Below are 22,830 nucleotides of genomic sequence, written 5' to 3'. Positions count from 1 at the left end.
ACCGGATGATTTAGCCAAAACACTTCATGAGGAAAAGTGTCAGCGAGTGCATGAGTCCGCTCCCTCCGAACTGCTTACTGTTTGTTTACCGCCTCTGTTGTCATCTGCAGTGATTCGGTATCGAAGCCATGAAGGATGAGCGCTCCGTCACAAAGACTGACGCCAATTGATGGTTTTCACTCTCCAAACCACAAAGGTCGGACTGAAACAAGCCGCTCAGCTCCTCTGTGGTTTGCACATCAAGACAGCCTCATGGAGAGTCTCCAAAAAATGTCTTTGTGGGTTTTTTCACATATTTTTCATACACATGCACACATGCATAATAGTGTGACGTATGTTACATTTTCTCACCTCTGTCACATCGCTGAATTGTAATTTGGTCATGAAACGACCTCGGCGTGGAGGTAAAAAAAAGTCCCCACTGTCCTCGAGTTGCCGTCTTTATTTGCTTGTTTTTTTTCTGTGCTACGTTTAAATATCATCAGTTCTTGATGATGTGAGACAGAGAAAAGCTGCGGCTACAAATGTTTTTCATTTTTATTTGATAAAGTACTTCAAAAGGATTCATCAATTATTTCAAATGTTGAATCGGTTTCAGCACTATTGTACTTCCAAAACGGAGAATGTCTCATGGTGCGGCGGGGATGTTAATCTTACATAAGAAGGCCCAACAGAGGAAAAGCTAAAGTGACGGGTTAAATAGAAGCTTAAAGGGGAAAAAAACCCACACACAACAAACTCTGAAATCCATCTCGGCCTTTCTCTCCCAATCTCCATCCTCAACACGCCAACAATCCCTGCAAAAGATTGACAGTGAACTCTCCGACAAAAAGGGGCCACTTCTTACACAAGCAACGCTCTCGGCTGTCTAAACTCCTAATTAAGCTTTCTCTTAACGGGCATCCCTGTGATCCTCGACACCCTTCCTCCAAAGATAAGAAGACACTGATGGGCTGGGAGAGACAGACGAGGAGGGAAAACGTAAAACCATGTCTATTAAATCGGTAATTAAGTCAAAGCGGGGGGGAGTCAATCGGTAGAGGTAAAAACCAGAGGAATCCCGAGGCAGAAAAAGCAGCGAGTGTCAACCGATGTGATTAAGTCCTTGAAGTGTAATTGCACGAGGGAATCGGGGTATTGTCGGCGTCAGAGAGGGATTTCCAGGAGAGAAGCGGGAGGGAGGGGAGGGGAAATGACTGCGTGTACACACTTCAGGTCCTGGAGCTCGGGGGAGGAAGGAAGCCGGTTTGGGCGACACTTGAAGCAAACAATACTTCAGTTCAAAGAATAGCACGAGGGCTGAGCGGAGGAGCCGAGTGCTCGCCGTTGATAAAGCGTACCATCTGTTGTTTATACCCCATCGCTACCTCGTGGGCATCCTCTGTGAAGAAAATGAGTCAAACACATGGGAGCAGCTACATCCACTCAAATTGCAAGCCCTGTTTTTTCTTCTTTTACCGTCCCCCGATGAGCTCTTGGTTACCTCTCGAACTTTCGTGCGCGCTCGTGAATTCTATTGTGCGGTTAGCAGCGCTGCAAACAAAATCTCGACTTCTCACACTTGTTTTCTCTGCGCCAGATGTGGCCTGCCGAGAGTAAGCCGGGAGCTGGAAGTGGTTCAGGATCTTTTTTGGCCATCTGCCCTGATCATGGCAAAGGCTACAGCGAGAATATGTCTGAGCAAAAGGTCCGCTGCTGATTAGAGCGAGTCGGGCCTCGAGTCGGGCCCGAGTGTTTCTGTGGTGGACGTGCAGGAAATCAGGCCTTTGAAATCTGAGTAAATTGACTGGTTTTCTTTCAAAAAACACTGGAAGAAGTTACAAGTTATGAGTTATGAGAAAGTTACCTAAACTTTTGCATTATAAAAAAGGTTAAAAAGTAAAACAAACAAACATATATATAAATGTATAGATAAATTGTTAATAATGATGATAAATTACAAAACTTTAGTGGACATTTTTCATATTACTATTATTATTAAACTTAAGGAAATTTACTTGATTTCTCTCAAAAACAGGAAAAAGTTAGAAGTTACAAGAAAATGACCTTGAATTTAGTTTGAATAAATAAATAAATAAAAAAAAGACAAGAAAAATGTTAAACAAAAAAGAAAAAACAAAATAATAAAATAAATAAATAAATAATAATATAAATGAAAACATAATAAAATAATAAATAACGAATATATTAATAAAATGTTGGTAGTCATTGTAATAATAATAATTATAAATAATTTTTTCTGAACATTTTTCCTTCTTTTTTAATTATAGCTTTGTGTTTAAGATAAATCACATCCATTTGCTTGAGTTTTAAACATTTAAATCCATGTAAGAAGCTCATGAAGGCAGCACAAGGAAACTGATGTTGTACCAGGATTCAAAGGGTTAAAAAGCAGGAGTGACGTGAGGTTCGTCATTTCCTGAGCTGAACTAAACCAGATAGATATCAGCTCTGATTCGTGTGTACTCAGAGTATCTCAGATGCTTGACAGCACTTTTATCTGTTCATGCATATACTATTTAAGTGCGCAGTGAATTTCGTTTTTGACCCCGTTACTGAGTAACCCACTTTTAGTTCACTGCATCAAAACATCATGAATACTTTATAGCAACCTGGCGAGGAAAAACTTTCTCTGGTGTGGAAACATATTTCACCTTCAGTGCGAGCTCAGTGTTTTGAAAACATTTTGGTACAGACAAAAAAAATCAGATCAGTTTACTCGACACAAGGAGAACAACTGACAACAGGTGCGTCAATTTTTAATGGAGGAGCTAAATCCAGTCAGAGAGAGAGAAAAATCTAGATGTTTTAAGCTTTTTTAAAATAATTTTTTTAGCAGAAATCCTGCATTACAAATGTGAGATGAGGGGGTTGAAATAAGTTAACATTTCGGGGGTAGTTTTGTCAAATAAAAGATGCTATTAAGAGGCATTGTGGGAAAATAGGACCCATACTAGGGACTAAAACCTGTTTTTATAGACTCACGCTTATGTGATGACATCTTTTATAATTTCATCTACTGTAGTTTGTCTTTTTCTTTATTTCATCATGTGACGATGATGATATGATTAACTAAAGATAGTTTAGGTGAAAAATCTCAGCCTCAGCCTCAGGACCCGCAGGTATTGTCACATGATCTAGTCTGGCTACCTCCCAAAAAAGTTTGCATGTTCCTGATCAAAGTGGCTGCTACATTTACAATATTTTACTGCTTTACCTTTCTGTCAGACAGCCCCTTTTATGGCATTACATTTTTTCAAATGCATAAATTCTTTATTCCAACGCAAAAATGCCCAACTGTCAGAAAATCTGACTGAAACAAAACGTTTCTAAAGATATCTAATCTGGTGCGTGCTCGTGTTTTTCGTGTTTTTGGAAATTGCTGTGTCCAGACAGTCACACTGATTATAGACATTAACACCTCTGCAGCAAGACTGAGACCACTCAAGAGTTTGCAGAGAACATTTCTCTCAAAGTAAGAGAAAGACACTGTACCAAACCATCATGTAAAATCACACTAAAAACCAACAAATAAATAAAACAACTTACAATACATCCAGGAAGGTGTGACGTGCTGGCATCTGCTGGTTCAGAAAGATCCTGAAGTTTTCTGTGACAAACTTTTGGCAGCAGCAGCTCTGTGGGTTGATAGTTCAAACTTCAGTTTTTTAGCCCGTTTAGTGTCCTTCTGCATTTTTTTTCTTCTGTATACTCTGGTCCACAAAGGCATCCTTTTGTCTCCACGTGAAGGGTGATATCCTCAGATAACATCCACACACACTGATATTGGCCTTTTTAAGCAGCTAAAATATGTTTTGCTCTTAACCTTCCTCACTGTCTGCTTCTCCAGACATCTACTGCTGATACAAGACTGATGATGGGATAAAAAAACTCTCTCAGCTCCCCTTCAAAATATCCAAAAAATCCTGTTAATGTGGAGCAGACTCCTCTGCGTCTCCCTGCTGAATCCTGCAGGTGTTGATGGTCATTAGAGAGAATTCAGCACCTGGTGAGACTGACGCACCAATCAGCTGATCTGTCTCTCCTCACCAGCTTCTCAGCTGAGTTTGTTTGCTTTGGTTGCATCTGGGTTAAGTCTCCTCTCTTTGTTACCCTTTGAAACCTGGATTTGAAATAAGTTTTCTTGTGCTGGGCGTTCAGATGCCTTTCACAAGCACGTAAATCTTTGAAACCTGACCAATGGAGAAAAAGGCAATGAGCAGAAGGCTTGTTTCTTTTGGCCTAATTTCATGTAATTTCTTACAAAAGTTTAATTCTTGTATCTGTTTAAATTAAACTGCTATGTAGTTCATAACAGAAATTTAAAGTAATTTAATTGATTTGTTTTAAAATGTTAAACTTCGTATCCAATTTGGACTTTTTTTTAAAAACTCTTACTTTTTCATTTTTTTTCAAGCAGCAAGCATATAAACCATAATATTGCATAACATTACATGAAATAACACAAAACTAAATAAATAAAGGGGGAGGCATTGCACTTGCATAATAAGAGGCACAATATAATAAAGTTAAATAATAATTGTACAACGATCCGATTCACATCCAGTGTCCATAAGATGGACATTTGTCCCCAGGTTTCTTCCATTTCTTCATAATCAGATGAGTCCTTCTATTGATTTAATGTCCTGTCCTTTCTGGAAGGAGAAAAGTTTAAAAGTGTGCGGATCATGGGTCAAATTATTATTACATTTTCTGTCATTAAAATCATTATTATGCAAGCAAAGGTCCGAAAATGACTCATTACCTAAAAAGAAATGTTTTTTACTTGAATGCCAGCACTTATTTCTTCAGAGTGGGTGCTGTTTGGAAAGAAATCCCTTCATTAATTTTGCCCTGACCATTTATTACTAAAAATCAACATGATAAAGTGACCTTTGAGGTCTAATTCTCCAAACTCTGCTTTAAAACATTTATTTTTACTGTTTTTTTCCAACTTTAGTGTTTTAAATGGCAAGTTTTGGAGTTACAAGTTTAAAAAAAAATCTGAATTCTCAATAAGAAGTCGGCCTCCACAAAATGAATTTAAAAAAAAGAAAAAGATTATCTCCTGAATTTCATGAGCGTGGGATTGATCGGTAATGTTCTCCTGCGTGTTGGACGCTGTCAAAATGCTAATGAGGGCCTTGGTACCCTGAAAACCCACCAGCCATCTGTTCAGAGTGAGGGTCGCATGTATGCAAACGCATCCCCCCCCCACACACACACACACTAATTAACCTGTCATTACCTGCACCAAAGGAACAATCGCACGAGTAACAGAAATTGATTTTCCTCCTCGTCCATACGCTGAAGGTCATTTTCTCCGGCTGTCATATTTCAATTTGTTTGATCATCTCAGGTCCCGACTGCAGCTTCTTGTCCTGGAAGCAGAGCTCTCACACACACACACACACACACACACACATACACACACTCAGTCACACACTCACACTCATGGACATGCAAATTGTTGGGGATCATTTTCTGGCTGAATTAGCTTTCATGTCGGCTCCAGTGCAGACAATGAGGAGGATTTCAACATCAAAGGCCACGATTTGATTAACATTAGACAACTCAATAACCAGAAAAATGTTGGAATTGTACATTTTTTGCAAACCACAGATGTTACATTTACACGTTATTATGTAGTTACATTGAAACTTTAAGTTGAAACTTTATATTGCAGCGGTGTTGCAGTTTAGGCACAAAAACCACTGCTTATGATAAGAGGGAAATACCCAGTTTTTGGGGGTCATAACAAAACACCCACATATGGTGGCTACAAAATTGCTAGAAACAGTAATAGGTTGCTACAAAACACCCACATTTGTTGGCTAAAAAGTCCCTGAAACACAATGTAAGGTCACAACATTACACCCACATTTGATGACTAAAACGTTGCAAGAAACACAACAAAATGCACATACATTTGGATTCAGATTTCAGATTTTCTTGTATTTTAATATTAATTTCTCTATGATTTTTGGGTGATTTCTTTTTTTATTACTAATTGCCTTCTTCCAGGTTTTTGAAAGAAATAAAGCCAATTTGCTCAAGTTTCAAAAGAATGAAAGAAATATATGAAAAAAAAATAAATGATGATGCATCTTTGTGGATTAATCCACCTGGCAGTACAAATTAAAATTAAAATCTGAATCTGCAAAGTAAAGAAGGGTTAGGGAGTTATTTCTTGTCAAACATATCTGGGGGAGTGGAGCTAAGGTTAGAGCAGCAGAGAGTCAAATACTGGCTTCCAAACTGTATTAGAGTAGAGGTATAAAGTAGCATAAAATAAAAATACTCAAGTATGAAACTCTTGAGATGTACTTTCTACCACTGGCTCTCTCTGGTTTTTCAGCGTAACTTTAGTGCTGAAAATTATTCGCTTCATCTTCTGCATGTCTTATAAAATAATGTTCCGGGTCGCACTCCTCTCTCTCTCCATCTCTGCGAATCGTTCCTCTCTCTGCATTTTTGGGCAACACAGAACTTTGTCCTCTAATTCCTTTCAAATATTTAAGTTTTCAGCCGCCTGACATACTGTAGGAGTGTTCTCTGAAAAATTGATATTGCTTTTATTCACTCCGTTGCACACTGTCACCCAACACTGCCTCCTACAAATAGGGACCATATACTTTTTTTTTTCCTTCTTTTCGCAGCATGAGGAAAAGAAGTCTCATCTGCTGCCAGGCTTAAAAAGACGACGGTCGCCCGAGCGTATGCCAAGAATCCATGATACATCCTCGAGAGCGCTCACATAATACGCTGATACGAGAAAGTAGTTCCTGTGACAAACCTGGCATTTAATAAGATGTGAATCTCTGACTTCTTGACTTGAATAAAACATGAAAATAATCAGCCATAGAGGTGAGAATGAGAAAAACTTTAGCGAGTTACTTACATTTTGATTTTCAGCATTTCATGAGTTTGTTTCTTTGAAGTTATCTGCTCGGTGGATACATCAGGAGGGTTAAGTTGCACTCAGATCAAAATGTTTTTGCAGGAAGTAGCTGTTGTGTTTATAGAGGAGCTGGTAGCGTTTTATCAAAAAGAAACTCCAATCAAAGCTGCAGCTTTCGCACAAAACAAGCTGCAGGAGAATTTGTGGGATTCTTTACATCTATAACACTTTTTTTTTTTTTTTTTTTCCTCGGCTGCATAAATTCTTATTTAAAGAAAATGAAAACAATATGGAAATCTGAAGAGTTTTGAGAGTGTTTTTGTTGTGTGGGAAGAGTTTGTGTAGCGAGTCAGTGAATTACCCTCTCCCACGTACATTATTCTGAAACTGTGCATGAGTAAAAATCAAGTTATTGATCTCCTCATCCATCCAGAGAATACTGCGGAAACAGGCACAAACATTAGTGGCAACAAAAACAAGACAACTACCAGCGTGTCAAATATATAAATACCTGCTTTTGTCACTGCAAACACAGCTGAGCATGTCTCCCTAAAACGGTCATTCACTAGCAAGGACCACAACTCTATCGGAATTAATTTTAACAATTTATTGACATGAATGTAGATTTGGTATAAACATTGATGGTTGAGTGCGGTGTGGGGAAGCTTTGGTGGGAATCTGCCGTGGCTCCCCGGCACGACAGACCCCCAAAAGCGTGCATTATATAAGAGAGGAAAAAACCGATTTGAGATCTCTTAGGTCGGAACGGACGTAACGGTGATAAGCTTGGGACGACCATCTGTCCATGATCTGAATAAAGTGTTCCTGTATACCGCTGCGGGAAGCCGAGGTGGCAGCTCCGATTCTGAAAGGATGTCCGGAGTGATGCATGGGAGAGATGCCTGACAATGACGGGACCTGACGGAAGCGTTGGTGGAACCAGAAGTCGGTAACCACCTGGCCGGATTCAGATGCAAACAGAGGGTCATCTTGGGATTTGCTTTGTGATTTCCGGAAATGTAAGTAGTTGGAGAGAATAAGGAAGGGGTTTAGAACTGATTGAATGTTAAAGTAGAAGACGGGAGTGGGTTGGCTAGATTAGTTGGTTTTTTGGTTCTTTATAAAAATAAACTATGGTGTCGTTAGAGAAAAAAGGTCCGAGAGGCAGGCGTGCCGACGTGGATCGTATCGAAGGGTCGAAGCAGTGAATTCTGAGCATCTGAGGAAACGGAAGAAGGCGAGGATGAACATTGCCTCCAGAGTTTGGTTGACGTGAGGTATGCTATATCTGGAGCCGATGGTGTGGATACAGCGTGACAGCAGATCCGTGGTTAATGTGAGTCTACGAGGATTTTGGGCTGGTTCTTAGCGTGAGAGGCCTCTGAGCAGTGAGGTGATCTGGGATGACCATGAGCTGGCCATGACTACCGGTTAGGAGTTTAGAGATGAACGAAATGCCGCTGAGGTAGACTTTGATTGTCTGGATTTTAATTTCCCAAGACAGAGGGGTGTGGTGATGAAGCAGGTTAAGGTGATGAGATCAAATGAAGGAAAAGTGATGTTATGCATGTCCTGAAAGTTGTGGAAACAATTCCAAGCCGACGGATATGGAGAGAGAGTTGCATGGGGACAGGCTATTGATGATGGTGTTCTGAGATTCCAGATCAGGGGCATGAAAGCTGGGTTTAGATGTTGAAAGGCAAGGTCGAATATGGAGGAACCGGAGTCGGGTGTGCGTCTACATGAGGAGCCAAGCTTCTGAACTGAGCTGGCGGGAGTGGGAGGGTGCCACGACACATCAGACGCCTCAGGCAAACCTGACCTCCGTGAAGTGAGACCGAGGTGAAGCGACTTTTTTTTTTTCTTTGTTTGTTTTTTGGGAGTTTTCCCTTGGGTGATGTGAGGGTCTAAGGGCAGAGGGATGTCATAAACTGTACAGCCCACTGAGGCGAACCATGTTTTGTGGTAATGGGCTCAACGAATAAAATTGACTTGACTAGACTTGACTTGACTCGCCCGAGGCAGCATGTCCCTGCTTCCTATTCAGCACAGGCCGCCGGAAGTGGTTGAAGACGAACCGGCCCTTTAACAGAGGTGCTGACGTCATGGCGCACGACGGGAGCCGCCGCGATGACGTCACCTGGAAGCGCGCCGATGTTGACAGAGCAGCGCTCAGATGTCAGGATGTCGAAAAGCTTGTTGTCAGTTGTGCGAAACGGTATTCCCCGGTCTGCAAAGGCGGCCGGCAATCGGGAGACCTCGCTGGAGCGTGGTGACGCCGCGCTCCAGCGCACATCGCTCGACGGCGAGCCGCCGAGCCGGCAGAGTCGAGACAACGGCGGGAGGCCGCCACCGTCCTCCGCGGCGATGGAGTAGGAGAACCGCGGCAGCGCAGGGCTGCACGGGGGCGACCGCGTCCTCTTCTTTCCGCTGAGGGTGGCGGACCAGGAGACGCAGAGGAACCATCGGCCGAGCCGTACACCTGGATGGTGAGCAGAGAGGAGCCGGGTGGAACACGGACCAAGAAGGGAACCGAGGGGCCGGCGGCCGGTTGCACTGCCGAGGTCGGCGTCTCCGGCACGGACGCGACAGAGAAGTTGTCGGCGTCGGACCCTGAGGACGCCTGCACGGCCAGATGGAGACGGCGAGGGCCATCATCACGACTTCGACTTCGAGAGAGCGAACTGCAGTCGACCGAGAGCGAAACGCTACGTGGTGTGTCGGTACGCGCTCGTGCAGAATAACGAGAAGGAAAGGGGGAGATCGGGTTAGGAGGATATTTAAGCCGGAAGAGGCGCGGTTGAGGTGCGTAGAGGTGTGGTCCTGCTCCTGAAACTCTGCTATATAGCTTCACTTAATAATACCCACTTATGTTGCTACACAGCAGAAAAGTACCCAAACTTTTGGTAAAAATGCCCGCTGTTGTTGCTACAAACATTTCTGGAAATGTCCTTAACTCTCTTCAAAAAAATACCTGCTTTTGTTGCAACAAATACAGCTGTAAATGTCCCAAACACTTTAAAAAAAAAACCACAGTGTTGTTGCTACAAACACACCTGAAATCGCCTGAGGTCTCGTTAATAAATGCCTTCTTTTGTCACTACAAACATGGCAGGAAATGCCAAAAACTCTCATTAAAAAAAATCCTCTTTTGTCGTTACAAATGAGCCTGGAAATGTTCCAAACTGTAATTTAAGAATACCCACTTAAGCCGCACAAACGCAGCTGGAAATGTCAAAATCTCTTGTAAAACACGTGATTTTGTTGTACAGACACGCCTAAAATTGCCTGAACTCTCATTAAAAAATGACCGCCTTTGTCACTTCAAAACAGGCAGGTTACGTCCCAAACTCTAGTTTAAAAAAATATCCTCCTTTGTTGTTAGAAATGAGTCTAGAAATGTTCCAAACTCTTATTTAAGGATACCCGCTTTGTCACAACAAACACGGATAGAAATACTCTAACTCAACAACTCAAAAAAAACACTCGCTTGTTGACATGTCCCAAACACTCATGTCGACTTCATCGTGAGGAAGAACATGTAACCCAACCGAAAGCTCCAGAAAGGCTTCGAAATTGTCACTGCTGATAGATTGTTTTATGTAATGACTCCTGAACCCAAAATACTTAAAGATCGAATCCTAAAATTGATTAATACATCTATAAATATGTGTGTTTTTGAAAAAAAAAAAAGCTACTAAATATACATGAAACTATAAGTACCAAGCTCCAAAAAACCTTCTTTAAATGCTGGAGAATAATGAATGTTGTAATGAAGTAACCTGAAAACTGAGGGTAAAATAGTCCACATTTCGTCACTGATGCACTTGAAATAAAACCTTACTCTGCGGTCATTAACGTAACAAACTCGTCATTCAGAGTGAACAGAGATGGCTGCTCCATGATGAGTGTTTCTGCCACCGCCGCCCGTGAGGAATAGAGGTGTTTTGCTGCAGCAAAGCCGGCTGAAATTGGTCCCTGGGGAGCGTTAATTACCTCCCTGACACTATATCAATAAATATTTGAGGAGAAAAGAGGTTCCGGAGGGTAAACAAAGAGAGCCTGCTCTCCTCCGAGTTCACTCGGCCGTGAAAATATGGGACCTCGATAAATAACACTGCAAGAAATTAGCTCTTTTTCATCTTTTAGTGGAGTCCATTTCTTTAAAAAAAAGAAACATTTTCAAGGTTATCTGTGTTGTTGAAGCAGTAAATGAACATTTGTGTTAACCCTTGTGTTAATGACTTACCAATGCATTTAAACCTCAAAAATTTGTGTAGAGTGAGAGAGAGAAATTATTAGAAGAAAATATTAAGACAATGGGGAAAAAATTCAGAAAACTATATTTATGATTATTATTAACTGTATTATCTATATATTTAATTGTATTATTTTATTTTTTATTAATATTATTTATTGTGTAGCATATTCAAATCATATAATAAATAATAAAATATATAATTTCATATTTATTTTTTTCTTTTTTCTTTAATTTATTCTTTTTTTTATTTTATTTATTCAACTTTTTTGTTTTTAATTTGTTTTTGCTCAATAATTTTTTTCTTGTCTTTTTTTTCTTTTGTTTGGCTAAATTTCTTGTAATTTGTAACTTCATTTGTTTTTGAAAAAACAATCACATCAGTTTGTTCAGATTTCAAAGGTTCGAAGGTTCAAAGCTGAAAAATAATCAGGCGGATTAAAATGAAGACTACCAGAGTCTGTTCAGATTCAGAGCGTTTGCTTTAATAGTTCACCAAAAACAGCTATCAGCCGTCATTCGACCTGACACAAACAGGAAACTACAACAGGAACTTCATGGCATTTTTTTTTTTCTTTTTTACAAACACACGGGCACAGAAATAACAAGCCTCCTTTCCTTTCTTCTCTCACGCTTTTAGTTTCTGTAAAAGTCTTGTACAGGGCAGCTTTTGATTAGAAATTAAAAAAAAAAATTACAGACGACAGAAAGTGAGATTCAAAGGTGCGATATTCTCTCAAATCACAGGAAAATGTCATGAGAAAAGGTTAAATTATGACAGGAACAGACCTTTAAAATATCCTGTCTTATCCTTTGTGATCTTTTACTGGAGAATCTTTAATTTAACAGGGAAAAATATGAAAAGCGATGTTGCCAAAAGCCAAAGTACACGTCCTTGGTTTTGTGCAAGACAGCATTTTACAGCGTTTGATGGGATTTTACCGCCTTCGGATCAATAATCTCATACATCAGCATTGTGCAGACACTGTAAGGGTGAAGAAACGAGGTGCTTTGTTTCTCCATCCCCCCGTTACATCACGCGCAGCGCCTCATTCATGATGGATCGGCGAAGAGACTAAAGACAGCTTCATTTATCATCAACGGAGTGAACCAAGAGCCTCTCAGTAATATTTATACTGGTTTGTGTTTCCTGCAAGAAAACTACAATTGAACTCATCAGTTTCTTGTGCTGCTTAATTTATTTAAACCTTCAAACCTGGCTGGAAACTGGTATGATTTCTTACAAAAACATGGGAAAAAGACAACAAGCCATTCATAAACTGCAAGAAAGTAATAGATTTAGAAAATTATTTAAAAAAAAGAAAAAGCTAGGGAAATGTAAGCATAATTACATTTTTTAAAGTTGTGATACAAAATTATTACAATTCTTAAAGCACTTTTTAAAAAAATTCTGTTCACTTATTATTTTTCAGGTAAATTTTTGTACTTTTTTACTAATTTCTCCCCATGTTTTTGAAAGAAATCAAGCCAATTTGCTCAACTTTCAAAGGGTAAATTCCTATGAAATCACTGAAACAAAACCAACTGCATGTGTCTGTCATTTTTTGTTAAATAAGGCTCATGAAACATCACTCAGTGGAAACACAGTCATCTCGCAATTGTGTTTTCGAGGTTATTAATGCTTTGTGGATCGGTAATAACTCATTAACTGTCTATTGATGATTTGAAGTATTTGATAGGAAATCACAGTGCAAGAAATGAAACAACAGCCAAACTCATTATTCTCAACATAGAAGTTGTTCCTACAATGGTAAAATACCGATTTATAAAGCATTAAACGATAATTAAGCCATCATTCACAACTTAAAACCCCAGAATTAAGTACGCCCTATTAAAAAAACAAACCCTGACATGTCCCATAGCCTTCCTCGTGACTTCCCCCAAAATGATTCATGCACTTTGTTGTTTTAACTGGGATTTCCTTTATCTCAGCGTTATCTCGGGCGGCGCCAGAAAACCACTTCAACCTCAAGTGCTGAGAAATTAGCAAGTTTTTTTAGAGCCCACAGAGTGCCGAGTGCTCGGAGCTAAAAATATTTCAACTTTCAGCAAAGCGGCGCCGCACTTCAAAAGGACTTTCAGTGTAGTCTCATAGCAACAGCAGGAGCTGCAACCAGCGCGCATTTCCCAGAAGAACCAGTTCAGCTGAACTTAACTCCGTCTCTCACTGCGTCTGTGAAACAAATAGCTGCCCTATGGTGGCCCGAAATGCTTTCATAACCGAATATACCTGTGCAGAGAGCACATGCGTATGTTTTGATTTATTCCATTTATCGCTGATATAATGTCTGAAGTCTTTTCTTTGCTTTGGTGAAAGTGAGTGAAATTATGTTTGTATCAGACGCCAAATCAGTCAAAAAAAAAGTTATTTCCTGTAGCATAAAATGGAAATCTCAGACTTTGGTTTAAGGTAGTAAAATCGTGTTCATGTGGGAAATCAAAATAGTTTAAACATCATTTTAAGAAAAACTTTATTTTTTGACCTTCAGTGACTGGATCATCTACAGAGCTCCTAAACGGACATGGGGAAGAAAAAAAAATGAATTCTTTTGCTTTCTCATAAACAACTTTTGTGTTTCCTGGCAGAACTTTTTCCTTCTCCAGAGAAAAGTACTTTTACTACTCTAGTTGTTTTATATTATTATATGCAGGATTTCCCTAAAAATCAGTATATAGACTCATACATTAGTAATCTGTATGCCCAGCAAAAGTAACTAGGTTTTGCATCATAGTAATGTTACTTTTAGTGGACGCAATTAGTAAGTACAGTTTTCTTGCCGGCTTACTGTAAGTACTTTTCTCAAGAGGATGCAAAAGTTTTGTGAAAGAAAGCAAAAGTTTTTTGGAAGAATGCAAAAGTTTCTGGGGAGAACAAAAATTTTTGCAGGAGGTTACATTTTCTCAGGAGAACACAAACATTTTGCAAGAGAACGCAAACGTTTTGTTTTCTCCCGAAAATGGACGAGTTTCCCAAAAGGGTGCAAAAGTTTCTCAGAAGAAAGAAAACGGTTTGTGAGAGAATGCGAATGTTCTCAGGAGGATGCAAAAGTTTTGCAAGAACATGAAAACTTTTTTGGGAGACTACAAAAGTTTCTCACGAGAACACAAATGTTTTTTGGTAGAATGAAAAAGTCTTTACCTTCATTTTCTCATCTATATATTTTTGTCCTCTCCCATATTTGTTTTAGGAGCTCTGTAGTCATCAGTGGTTTAGATTTATGATATTAGAATTATTTTTAAGTGGATATACTCATTTTTTTCACAACAATGGTACAGTATTTATATACTAAATACCAAAAACACCAAACACTTTCTTTCCTTATATTGTGTCGCAGTTGTGTCGTGCCATCTCTCAGTGCCCTGAAGTGTAACTGAATTACTTGTTTCTTTTTGGCAAACACACACACACACACACGGAGATCTCCATCATCTCAAATCTGAATACTAACCAAATAAAACAATCAGAAAAAAAGACAAATTACAATCATTCTGTACATGACGAGGCTGCTGTACAAAAGAGTTCACCCTGTATGTGTGCACTGTACACTCCGCTGCTTTAACGATACAGTTAACAGACAAATCGCTTGCCTCAACATATAAAAGTGAAAAAAAGAGAAACATCCATCTCTGCAGATGTGAGAGATATTCAAAAGCAGATAAATCGATACAGCCGTCATTAACTGGAACCCTGCGGCGCCCGCCCACTCCTGACCCGTTACTGACCCATCACTCACACACATAAACACACACCATCGCACCGTTGAAGCCCATATCCACCGCTTTTCTAAATTAAGAATGAAGATGAGGGGAGTCGATGGTGCGTGGGCTGCCGGTGAAGGCTCGGTCAAAGCTGGAGAGTCCGTATTTGGAGGTCAACTAATCGATGAACGATAACACACGAAGCATCCGCGGGAAAACAGAAAAATGAAGCACCGTGAAAGAGAAATGACGAAAACCCAGAAACAAGACAGTTGCCTAAAGATGTCCAATATTCTGTTTTTTAAAGAAATAGTTTGACTATAGGCTTATTGGCTTTCTTTCCGAGAGTTAGAGGCGATCAATACCACTCTCAGATACAGCAGAGGCAGGAGCAAATGAGTTTATTTTAGCATAAAGTCTGGAAACACATGGAAACTGTTTGCTTTGCTATCTTCATTGTTAAAAAAATGTATCTAAATCTCACAAATTACTGCAACATATCTTTTCTCTATGTATAATCCTTAAAATTAAAATAATAAAAAAAAATGTAAGGGGAGTTACCTGCTATACGCTAACTAACTCAGTTAGCATGTAGCTACCCGTAAATATGCAAGAAACAGCTAGCCTAGCTGTTTGAAAAGTTCAAAAACTTTTAGAAATACTGCTAAAACTCACAAATTACTGAAATATGTTTCATCGTGTTTGTTTAATCTGATGCTAGGATAAGCTAATTACCTCCTGGCTCTGGAGCTGTATGTAACACATGGTCAGTGGTATCGATCTTTTTTTTTTAATCTAACTCTCAGACAGAATGCAAATGAAAGTATTTCCCAAATGATCAAACTATTCCTTTTAAGATTTTTCTGTTTTTAGTAGAGTATTTTGAGCTTTTTTTTTTTTTTGGTAGCTAGCATCCTGGAAGAGGGCTCCACGACATTTTTCCACCATATTTCAAACATGATAGAAACTAGCGGTCATTTTCAGAACCAAGTATTTTCTTCAATTGCAGAAACATTTCAAAACATTACAACTTCAAAAACATTTTGATGTGAAATTCTTAGGAAAAAAGTGACCGTCACAACTTCTGAGTGCACAAATGATGTCTTCAAATATGTTAACCAAATGATACAGAATTTACAATGATGCAAATAGAAAAACAAAACTGTAAAATGAACTAAAAACAATAAATGTTTGTTATTTTTTGCTTGAAACATGTCAAACAGTAATATATTTACTGAGAAATCTCTCCATGCCGAATCGTTTCAGCACTGATTGCAAATTTTAAGACTTAATTGCACCACTCCCTACTCCCCTGTAACAAGATGAATTAAACCACAATCCAAATTCTGTCCTTTTTCTTTGACAACAATCCCTTTAACTAACTACATGGAGCCACCATAGCAACAGTTCGTTCTGAACAGGAACAGGTTGTAGGAGAAGGGATGCAAAAAAAAAAAAAGAAAACTGTTGATTTTGAGTTTCCCAGATGAACCAGGCGGGGCCAGGCGTGGATCCTGCACAATTAATTCCTGCAGCATCAGAGGACAGAGAGCAGCCAAGTCCGAACTCTTTGTACTGCGGCACCAGCTGGAGACGCCGCAGTTGGAGCCTACACTCAGCTAAACAACACTATGATAACTGATGTACTTCTACAAACCACAGACTAAACGGGCAATCCGACGGCTGTGAGTGCGAGTGAGTGTCAGATCGGCCCCTCGCCAGAAAACATATCAGCTGGCCAAAAAACAAATCAGCTGGCCCAAAACATTTCTGGAGTAATTCCCAAAGTGTTCTTTCAGAGAAAATAGGACCGGAAAAGGACGGGCCAGAAAGAAAAGTGAGGGTTTGTTTCTGTATTTCCATTTTAATTTCAGTCTCCCAAAAAAACAAAAACAAATGGGGACACAATGGCAGACGGTTCGTGGATCCTCCTCATCTTCACCCGTTTCTCCAAACTTTGCTCTGAAGTTTCCTTGGATGCCCATGATGTGAGTTTAGTCCCCTCTCCTCAGCAGAGTCCCGCCCCGAGGAGAGGCAGGGCTAATCCAGGGGGGGTCCGCGGCAGTCCGAGCAGCCTCCCCCCGCCCTCAGCCGCAGGAGATGACGGTGAAGCGTTTGGAGATGCAGGACATGTTGTGCAGCACGATGCCCAGGAGGAAGAGCAGCACGCACGCCACCAGGATCACCGTGCACACTCCAGACCACGTGGACCCCTTACCTCCTCCTCCAACTGGGCCGGTAACTCTCCTCTCGCCCTCGCCTCCCTCCATCCCCACCCCCTCCAGCCCCATAGCAAGGCCCAGAGGCTGCTGCTCGGGCACCGTCACCACCGTCACCCCCTTCTGCTGGCTGCCCGGCAGGAAACGACACCCCAGCTCCCCCGGCAGGCCCAGCGCCCGCTCCTTGGCGACAGGCAGCGGCAGCATGTAGCAGCCGTTGCTGGGGAGGCGGATGAAGACGGGCGTGTGCTCCGAGGCGTGAGGAATGGCGATGACGGTGATGATGTCCGGGTCGTCCGGGAGCTGGGACACGGACAGCCCAGGCGGGAGCTTAGTGACGCCACGGCACCAGGGACAACGGATCTCCTTCTGGCTACTGCGCATCTGGGTCAAACACACCGAGCAGCACGTGTGTCGGCAGTCCAGGAGTTTGGGCCGCCGGCGAGGGCTGTAGTAGTTAAAGCAGATCTGGCACTCCAGAATTGAATCTTGGGAAAGAGTCTCCATATTTTAAAGATGGATGAGTAGTCCTTTGTAATATTTATTGGCAGAAAACAGCGATTTATTTTGAAGAAGGTGAGCCAAACAGGTCTTGTGGAAAAGTTGCACAAATCCAAGTTAAGAAAGCACAACGTCCACCTCGGTCCACGACTTCACGGTGACGTCACAGCTGTTTGGTGGCAACATGGTCATCCGTCTGCAACACAAGAGAAGAGAAAGCATTGTTTTTTTGTGGATATTAAGCAAAGGGCCGAGGTTGAAATTGAACCCGTGGCCGCTGCAGTGAGGGCCGCTCTACCAACAGAGCCACTGAGGCGCCACATAGATGTTTTGTTTTTTGTTATCTTTGAGTCCATGTGGACATTTGTGCCAAATTTCAAGAAATTCCTTCAAGTTACTCGTGAGATATTGCGTGAGTGAGAATGGGACAAATGGACGGACGGACAACCCGAAAACACAATCCCTCCGGCAATAGCTATTGCTGTCATAGAGACATGAAAAAAAAAAAAACAGTCTACACAAAGATGCATGTTTAAACTGTATCTGAAAAGACCTTTTAGAAATGTGATTCTACTTTTGTTGGTGTTTCATTAACCTACGTTCTAATATTTAAGTCTGGCAGCCTCTCTGGCATTTGAAAGTATTCAACCATGATTTGTTTTTAAGAAGTAAAAGCTTGCAAACATGTTAGTTGTTTAACACTTGTAAATGTTGCCCTGATTGGGGAAGACGCAGCAAAAACTACATCATGAATGACGGGCTTCTTATTAAGCGCGGCTAACATCGTACATGTCCGCTGGCAGCGGACTGCAGAAGGGACGAGTTCATGAGAGTTCATGAGACCATTGGCCTCAGTATCTGTGTTAAGTGTGGCTAATTCTTTTCCGACTGTCTCCTTCAGGCCTCAGACTCCACAAACATTTTCTTCCTCCTCCTACTCCTCTTGCATAATCATGTCTACCGTGTTAATCCATGCGGAAGCCGTGATAGTTTTCTTTTACAGATGATTAAACCCTGTCAAAATAGCACAGAGGAAACAATGAATACCAAACAGGGCCCTGCCGACTTCTCCTTTTATTTTTCGCCCAAATTGTCAAGTGTGAAAACTGCTGAGGAGGGAAGATGACTAGATTTTTCTATCTTTCTCCTCGCTGCCATCTCAACAGAGCCGGTGTCCCTGCGGGCATGACTGTGGGTAGACAGCTCGAGTGAAGAGCGAGACAGATGGAGGGCGAGAGTTGGAGAGAGAAGTGGTGATAGAAGTGGGGAAAAGGTGACCACTGATTGCACTGCAAGGCCGTACATCTCAGTCCTTTATCAAAAACAAGATCTCAGGCAATTAAAGTCGTCATGGCGCCCTGTGGGGACACCGACGCGGCAATGACAGATAAGAGTGTGCTCACACCCGGCACGCTGGGAGCGATTCATTCAGTCTGGAGTCCTTTCGTTTGGTTCATTTGGACAAGAGCGGATGATCACATTCGACCTTGGGCGGTGGTAAATAACTGCAACGAGACGGGGATTTGATAACATTTTATCGAACTGAAATCCCACATAGATTCTGCTTATCAAAACCCGAATCCTTCTGAGAACATTTCATCGATTGATACATCAATATCTAGGGCCAGGACGTCATTGCAGCAGACTAAACAAGGTAGCCAAGTTGCCCTCTGTAGCCATGTCTTCCAGCTCTACCTGCGGGATCCTGAGGCATTCCCAGGCCTCATGGGATAAATAATCCCACCTGTGTGTCCTGGGTCTGCCCTGGGGTTTCCTCCATGTTACCTTGACCAGAATATCTCCTTGGTAAGCGTCCAAACTACAACTAACTCTACTTAGATTAAGTTTCTATAGATGCATCAATATGATCCTTGAAAGGATAGTTCACCCAAATATAAGAAGTCAGTAATTATGTACTCACCCTCATGTCGATGGAATCTAATCTCAGTGTCCTGAAGCCCTGACGTGCCAAGTTATTTTGAAAAACGTGGCTGGCATCATGTTTTTAGCCCTGTCGTAGCCTGTAGCTGAGAGTGTGGGCGCCACGTTCACGTATGCACGCTTGCGTAACACCAATGAGATCTTGCGGTATCTGCACGCCAGTGTTTACATGCTACCAGGAGGCCTCCCCCTCACACAGACAGAGATTTGTAGAGTAAGCAGCAAGAAACAAGTCCCTTTGTCAGATTTAAACTACTGCTGAGTGCATTATGAGTCCCTGTGTTTTAATGGAAACTGTGTCAAACTTAACTCAGCCTCGTCGAGCCATCTCAACCGTTCTGTTGGTTGATATTTTACACACAAAAAAGCACTGGATGTTACTAGATGTCCTTCTGTTTCACCATTACCATGAACGGTCTGTGAAATAAATAAATATTGATTTTTGTTCTTAAAGCCCCAAGGACACAAAAATACAAAGAAAAAAAATCTTATTGTATTTTTCTTGGTGACTTAAAGGCTGAAATACAGTTTTGTCATCTGAATTCATTGTCGGTTAGCACATTTCTAAAGTCAGGATGGGCTGCCAGCTCAGTTTTAGCATTTCGACTCTAATGAGTTCCACGTAGTGCGGTGGAGAGATTTTAAATTTGGGAAAACACAACACTGGTATCGATCTGGTAATTGGTATTCCTGCATTGAGGTATTGAAATCTGTAACAAGACAGAAAACAGATGGTTGTAGCAGACTCTTTGTCTTGTAAGGTTTAAATTCTTTTCAAAAAGGACCACAGGGAACGATAGGAGAGTTTTTCTGTTGAGAGTACCATCTCTTGTTACATTTACACCCTCCACCATGTCGCAATTGCAACAATTAAGGCAAATTCAAGTTCTGTGTGACCTTACAATTTTGTTCAATAACCACAACTTTTTCACAAATTTTACCAATAATTGTAGTTTCCCCCAAGTTTCACCAGTTATTGCAGCCCCCTGCACAATTCACCAACCTCACATCTTTATTTCATTTTGTGGAGAATCAGATATGTGCGACCAAAACATTTACCAACAAAAATTACTGCTAAGGACCTTGCACAGCTATTGTCTGATGTTCAGCACAAAAATGAAGGTAAACATCTTTTTGCTACGTGTGAATTGTTGCAGTAGAACACAAAGAACCTCAATTTACAAAAACGTTTCTACCACAAAACACATTTTGAGAATGGCTGAAACACAACAAATGAACACCATCACAAAGGCTGTTGCATCCACATCTATTGCAAATACTGAAAGACTTAATGTGAGTCAGATTGAACATGCACGATTAGTGATGATGTTCGTGTAGTATAAATCACAGACTCATAACAGTGCAGTTTTATTCTCAGTGGAACAAGATGCCTTCAATTTTTCTTATAAACAAACAAATGCCTAAAAACACTGCAACGTGCATAGCAAATTTTTCAAATAGGTGCTGTAGAAATCAGGCAATTTAGGCCATAACAATCACAGAAAGAGTCTGCAAAATCTGGAGGACCTTCATTGCTACAGCTTTCACTAGTTCTTGCAGATATGAAAGCAGGAGTGCCAAAACCTTTAACAACTAAAATGCAAAGACTGACATTAAAAAACTTAAACTCGTGCAAAGAAAAAAAAAGAAAAAACTGAAAGATTGTATTCTCCTGAGTATTTACTTGAGTGGCTACCTAAATATCCTGTGCATAGCTTTAAAACTGCTGTTTAAACATGTTGGAGAAGCATTCCTCAGGCTGTAAAGAAAACCAGGTATTCTCACACCCTTAAATACTTAAAGGGATAGTTTACACTCACCTTCATACCCATGGAAAGCCATGTGAAGTTTTCACATATGCTCGCTCGTCCAAGACCAACAAGAGCTTGCAGTATCTGCATGCAAGTGTTTACATGCTACCCAGAAGCCTCCCCCACACAAAGAGCGAGACTTGTGGAGTTAGCAGCAAGCAACAAGTCCCTTTGTTGGATTTAAAGCTACTGTGTGTGGGGGAGGCTTCTGGGTAGCATGTAAACACTGGCCTGCAGATACTGCAAGCTATTGTTGCTCCTGCCATACATGAACGTAGCTCCCACACTAGGAACTACAGGCTACAACGAGACTTAAAACATGCTGCCAGTGATGTTTTTCAAAACAACTTGGCACATTGGGGCTTCAGGACTTTGATTACTTCAAATGAGCGGTATAGACATTTTGTGGTTTTATTATGTATTTTTTTTAATGTTTGAATCCTTGGTACCATTTGCTTTAATTGTTTGGGAAATGCCATTTCCCCGTGAACCTCCCGCAGTGTTTTGTGGACGATAAAACTTCACATGACTTTCCATCAGCATTAGGGTGAGTAGATAATGACTGAATTCTAATTTTTGGGTAAACTATCACTTAAATTACAGGCACTGTGGGCGTCAGCATCGTCTGCTTCAGCCTCATGTTCCTCTGCAGCAGCAGCACCAGCTAGACCCCTCTCCAGCCAGGGTCCGGAGGCCAGACCCCTCCCCGCCCCTCCTGCCTCCTCGCTCTGCACTCCCCTGCTGACCTAGTTTCTCCACACCGTCACCTAGTCAAAGTCGAGGAAAAAGAAGTGCAGAAAAATCCTGGCAGTTTTATGGAGAAGTGAGGAGAGAGGAATACGAGCACACGGGAGAGGGAAGCAGAGAAAGAGAGCTGCCCTTGAGGGGGCGAGACAGCCCCGGGTATTACTGACTCCTTTTCCCAAAGATAAGGATTAGCTTTGATCTGACATAAATGCTTTGTGGCTCAATATTCCCATACACCGAGTCGCTCTCTCTCCTTCCTCCTTCTTCCTTCTTACGTTCTGACTATAAAAGCTTTTCCTCCTCTGCTTTACATCAATTCTTCATACTTTTCACTGAGTAATTTCTTCCCCTTTTCCCCGCTCAGACTTTACTTTTCACAAACACTTTTTCACTTGTCTTCTGCACGTGAAATACCAGAACAAAGCTGCACAATAACCACAAAAAATGTAAATGGCAATATTAGCCTCAGTAATTATCAAATCACAAGAGGCGGCATTTCCAACAAGTTCGTTTTGTGAAAAAATCAAAACCCCAGAAATTAAGTTGTATTTTAAATGAAATAGTGTTTTTTTTATTAAAATGAGCTGTTTACATGTAATTCTTAGAGATCTTTTTTCTTCTTTATTTTTAAAATGATGATACCAATTAGGCTCGGACGGTATCTATTTTTTTTTAAACGACTAAAAAAAAAGAAATTTTAGCAAAAAATTTTTTTTTTTTTTTTTTTTGTTT

The 22,830-nt window shown here is 40.9% G+C and overlaps 1 protein-coding gene across 1 annotated transcript in view; it reads right to left on the bottom strand.

The window, feature by feature from the left end:
• Positions 1 to 15,500: 15,500 nt before the first annotated feature.
• Positions 15,501 to 22,830, bottom strand: part of rnf152 (ring finger protein 152) — a 54,355-nt gene continuing 47,025 nt past the window's right edge. The window contains exon 3 of the mRNA XM_042510383.1: positions 15,501 to 17,795. Coding sequence (XP_042366317.1) covers positions 16,967 to 17,605 — 639 coding nt within the window. The 5' untranslated portion in view covers positions 17,606 to 17,795 and the 3' untranslated portion in view covers positions 15,501 to 16,966. The remainder of the gene's footprint in view (positions 17,796 to 22,830) is intronic.

Source organism: Plectropomus leopardus, chromosome 21 (assembly GCF_008729295.1).
Source record: "Plectropomus leopardus isolate mb chromosome 21, YSFRI_Pleo_2.0, whole genome shotgun sequence".
NCBI lineage: Eukaryota > Metazoa > Chordata > Actinopteri > Perciformes > Serranidae > Plectropomus > Plectropomus leopardus.
Note: the sequence above shows the minus strand (reverse complement) of the source record. Positions and strands in the feature narration are given on the sequence as shown.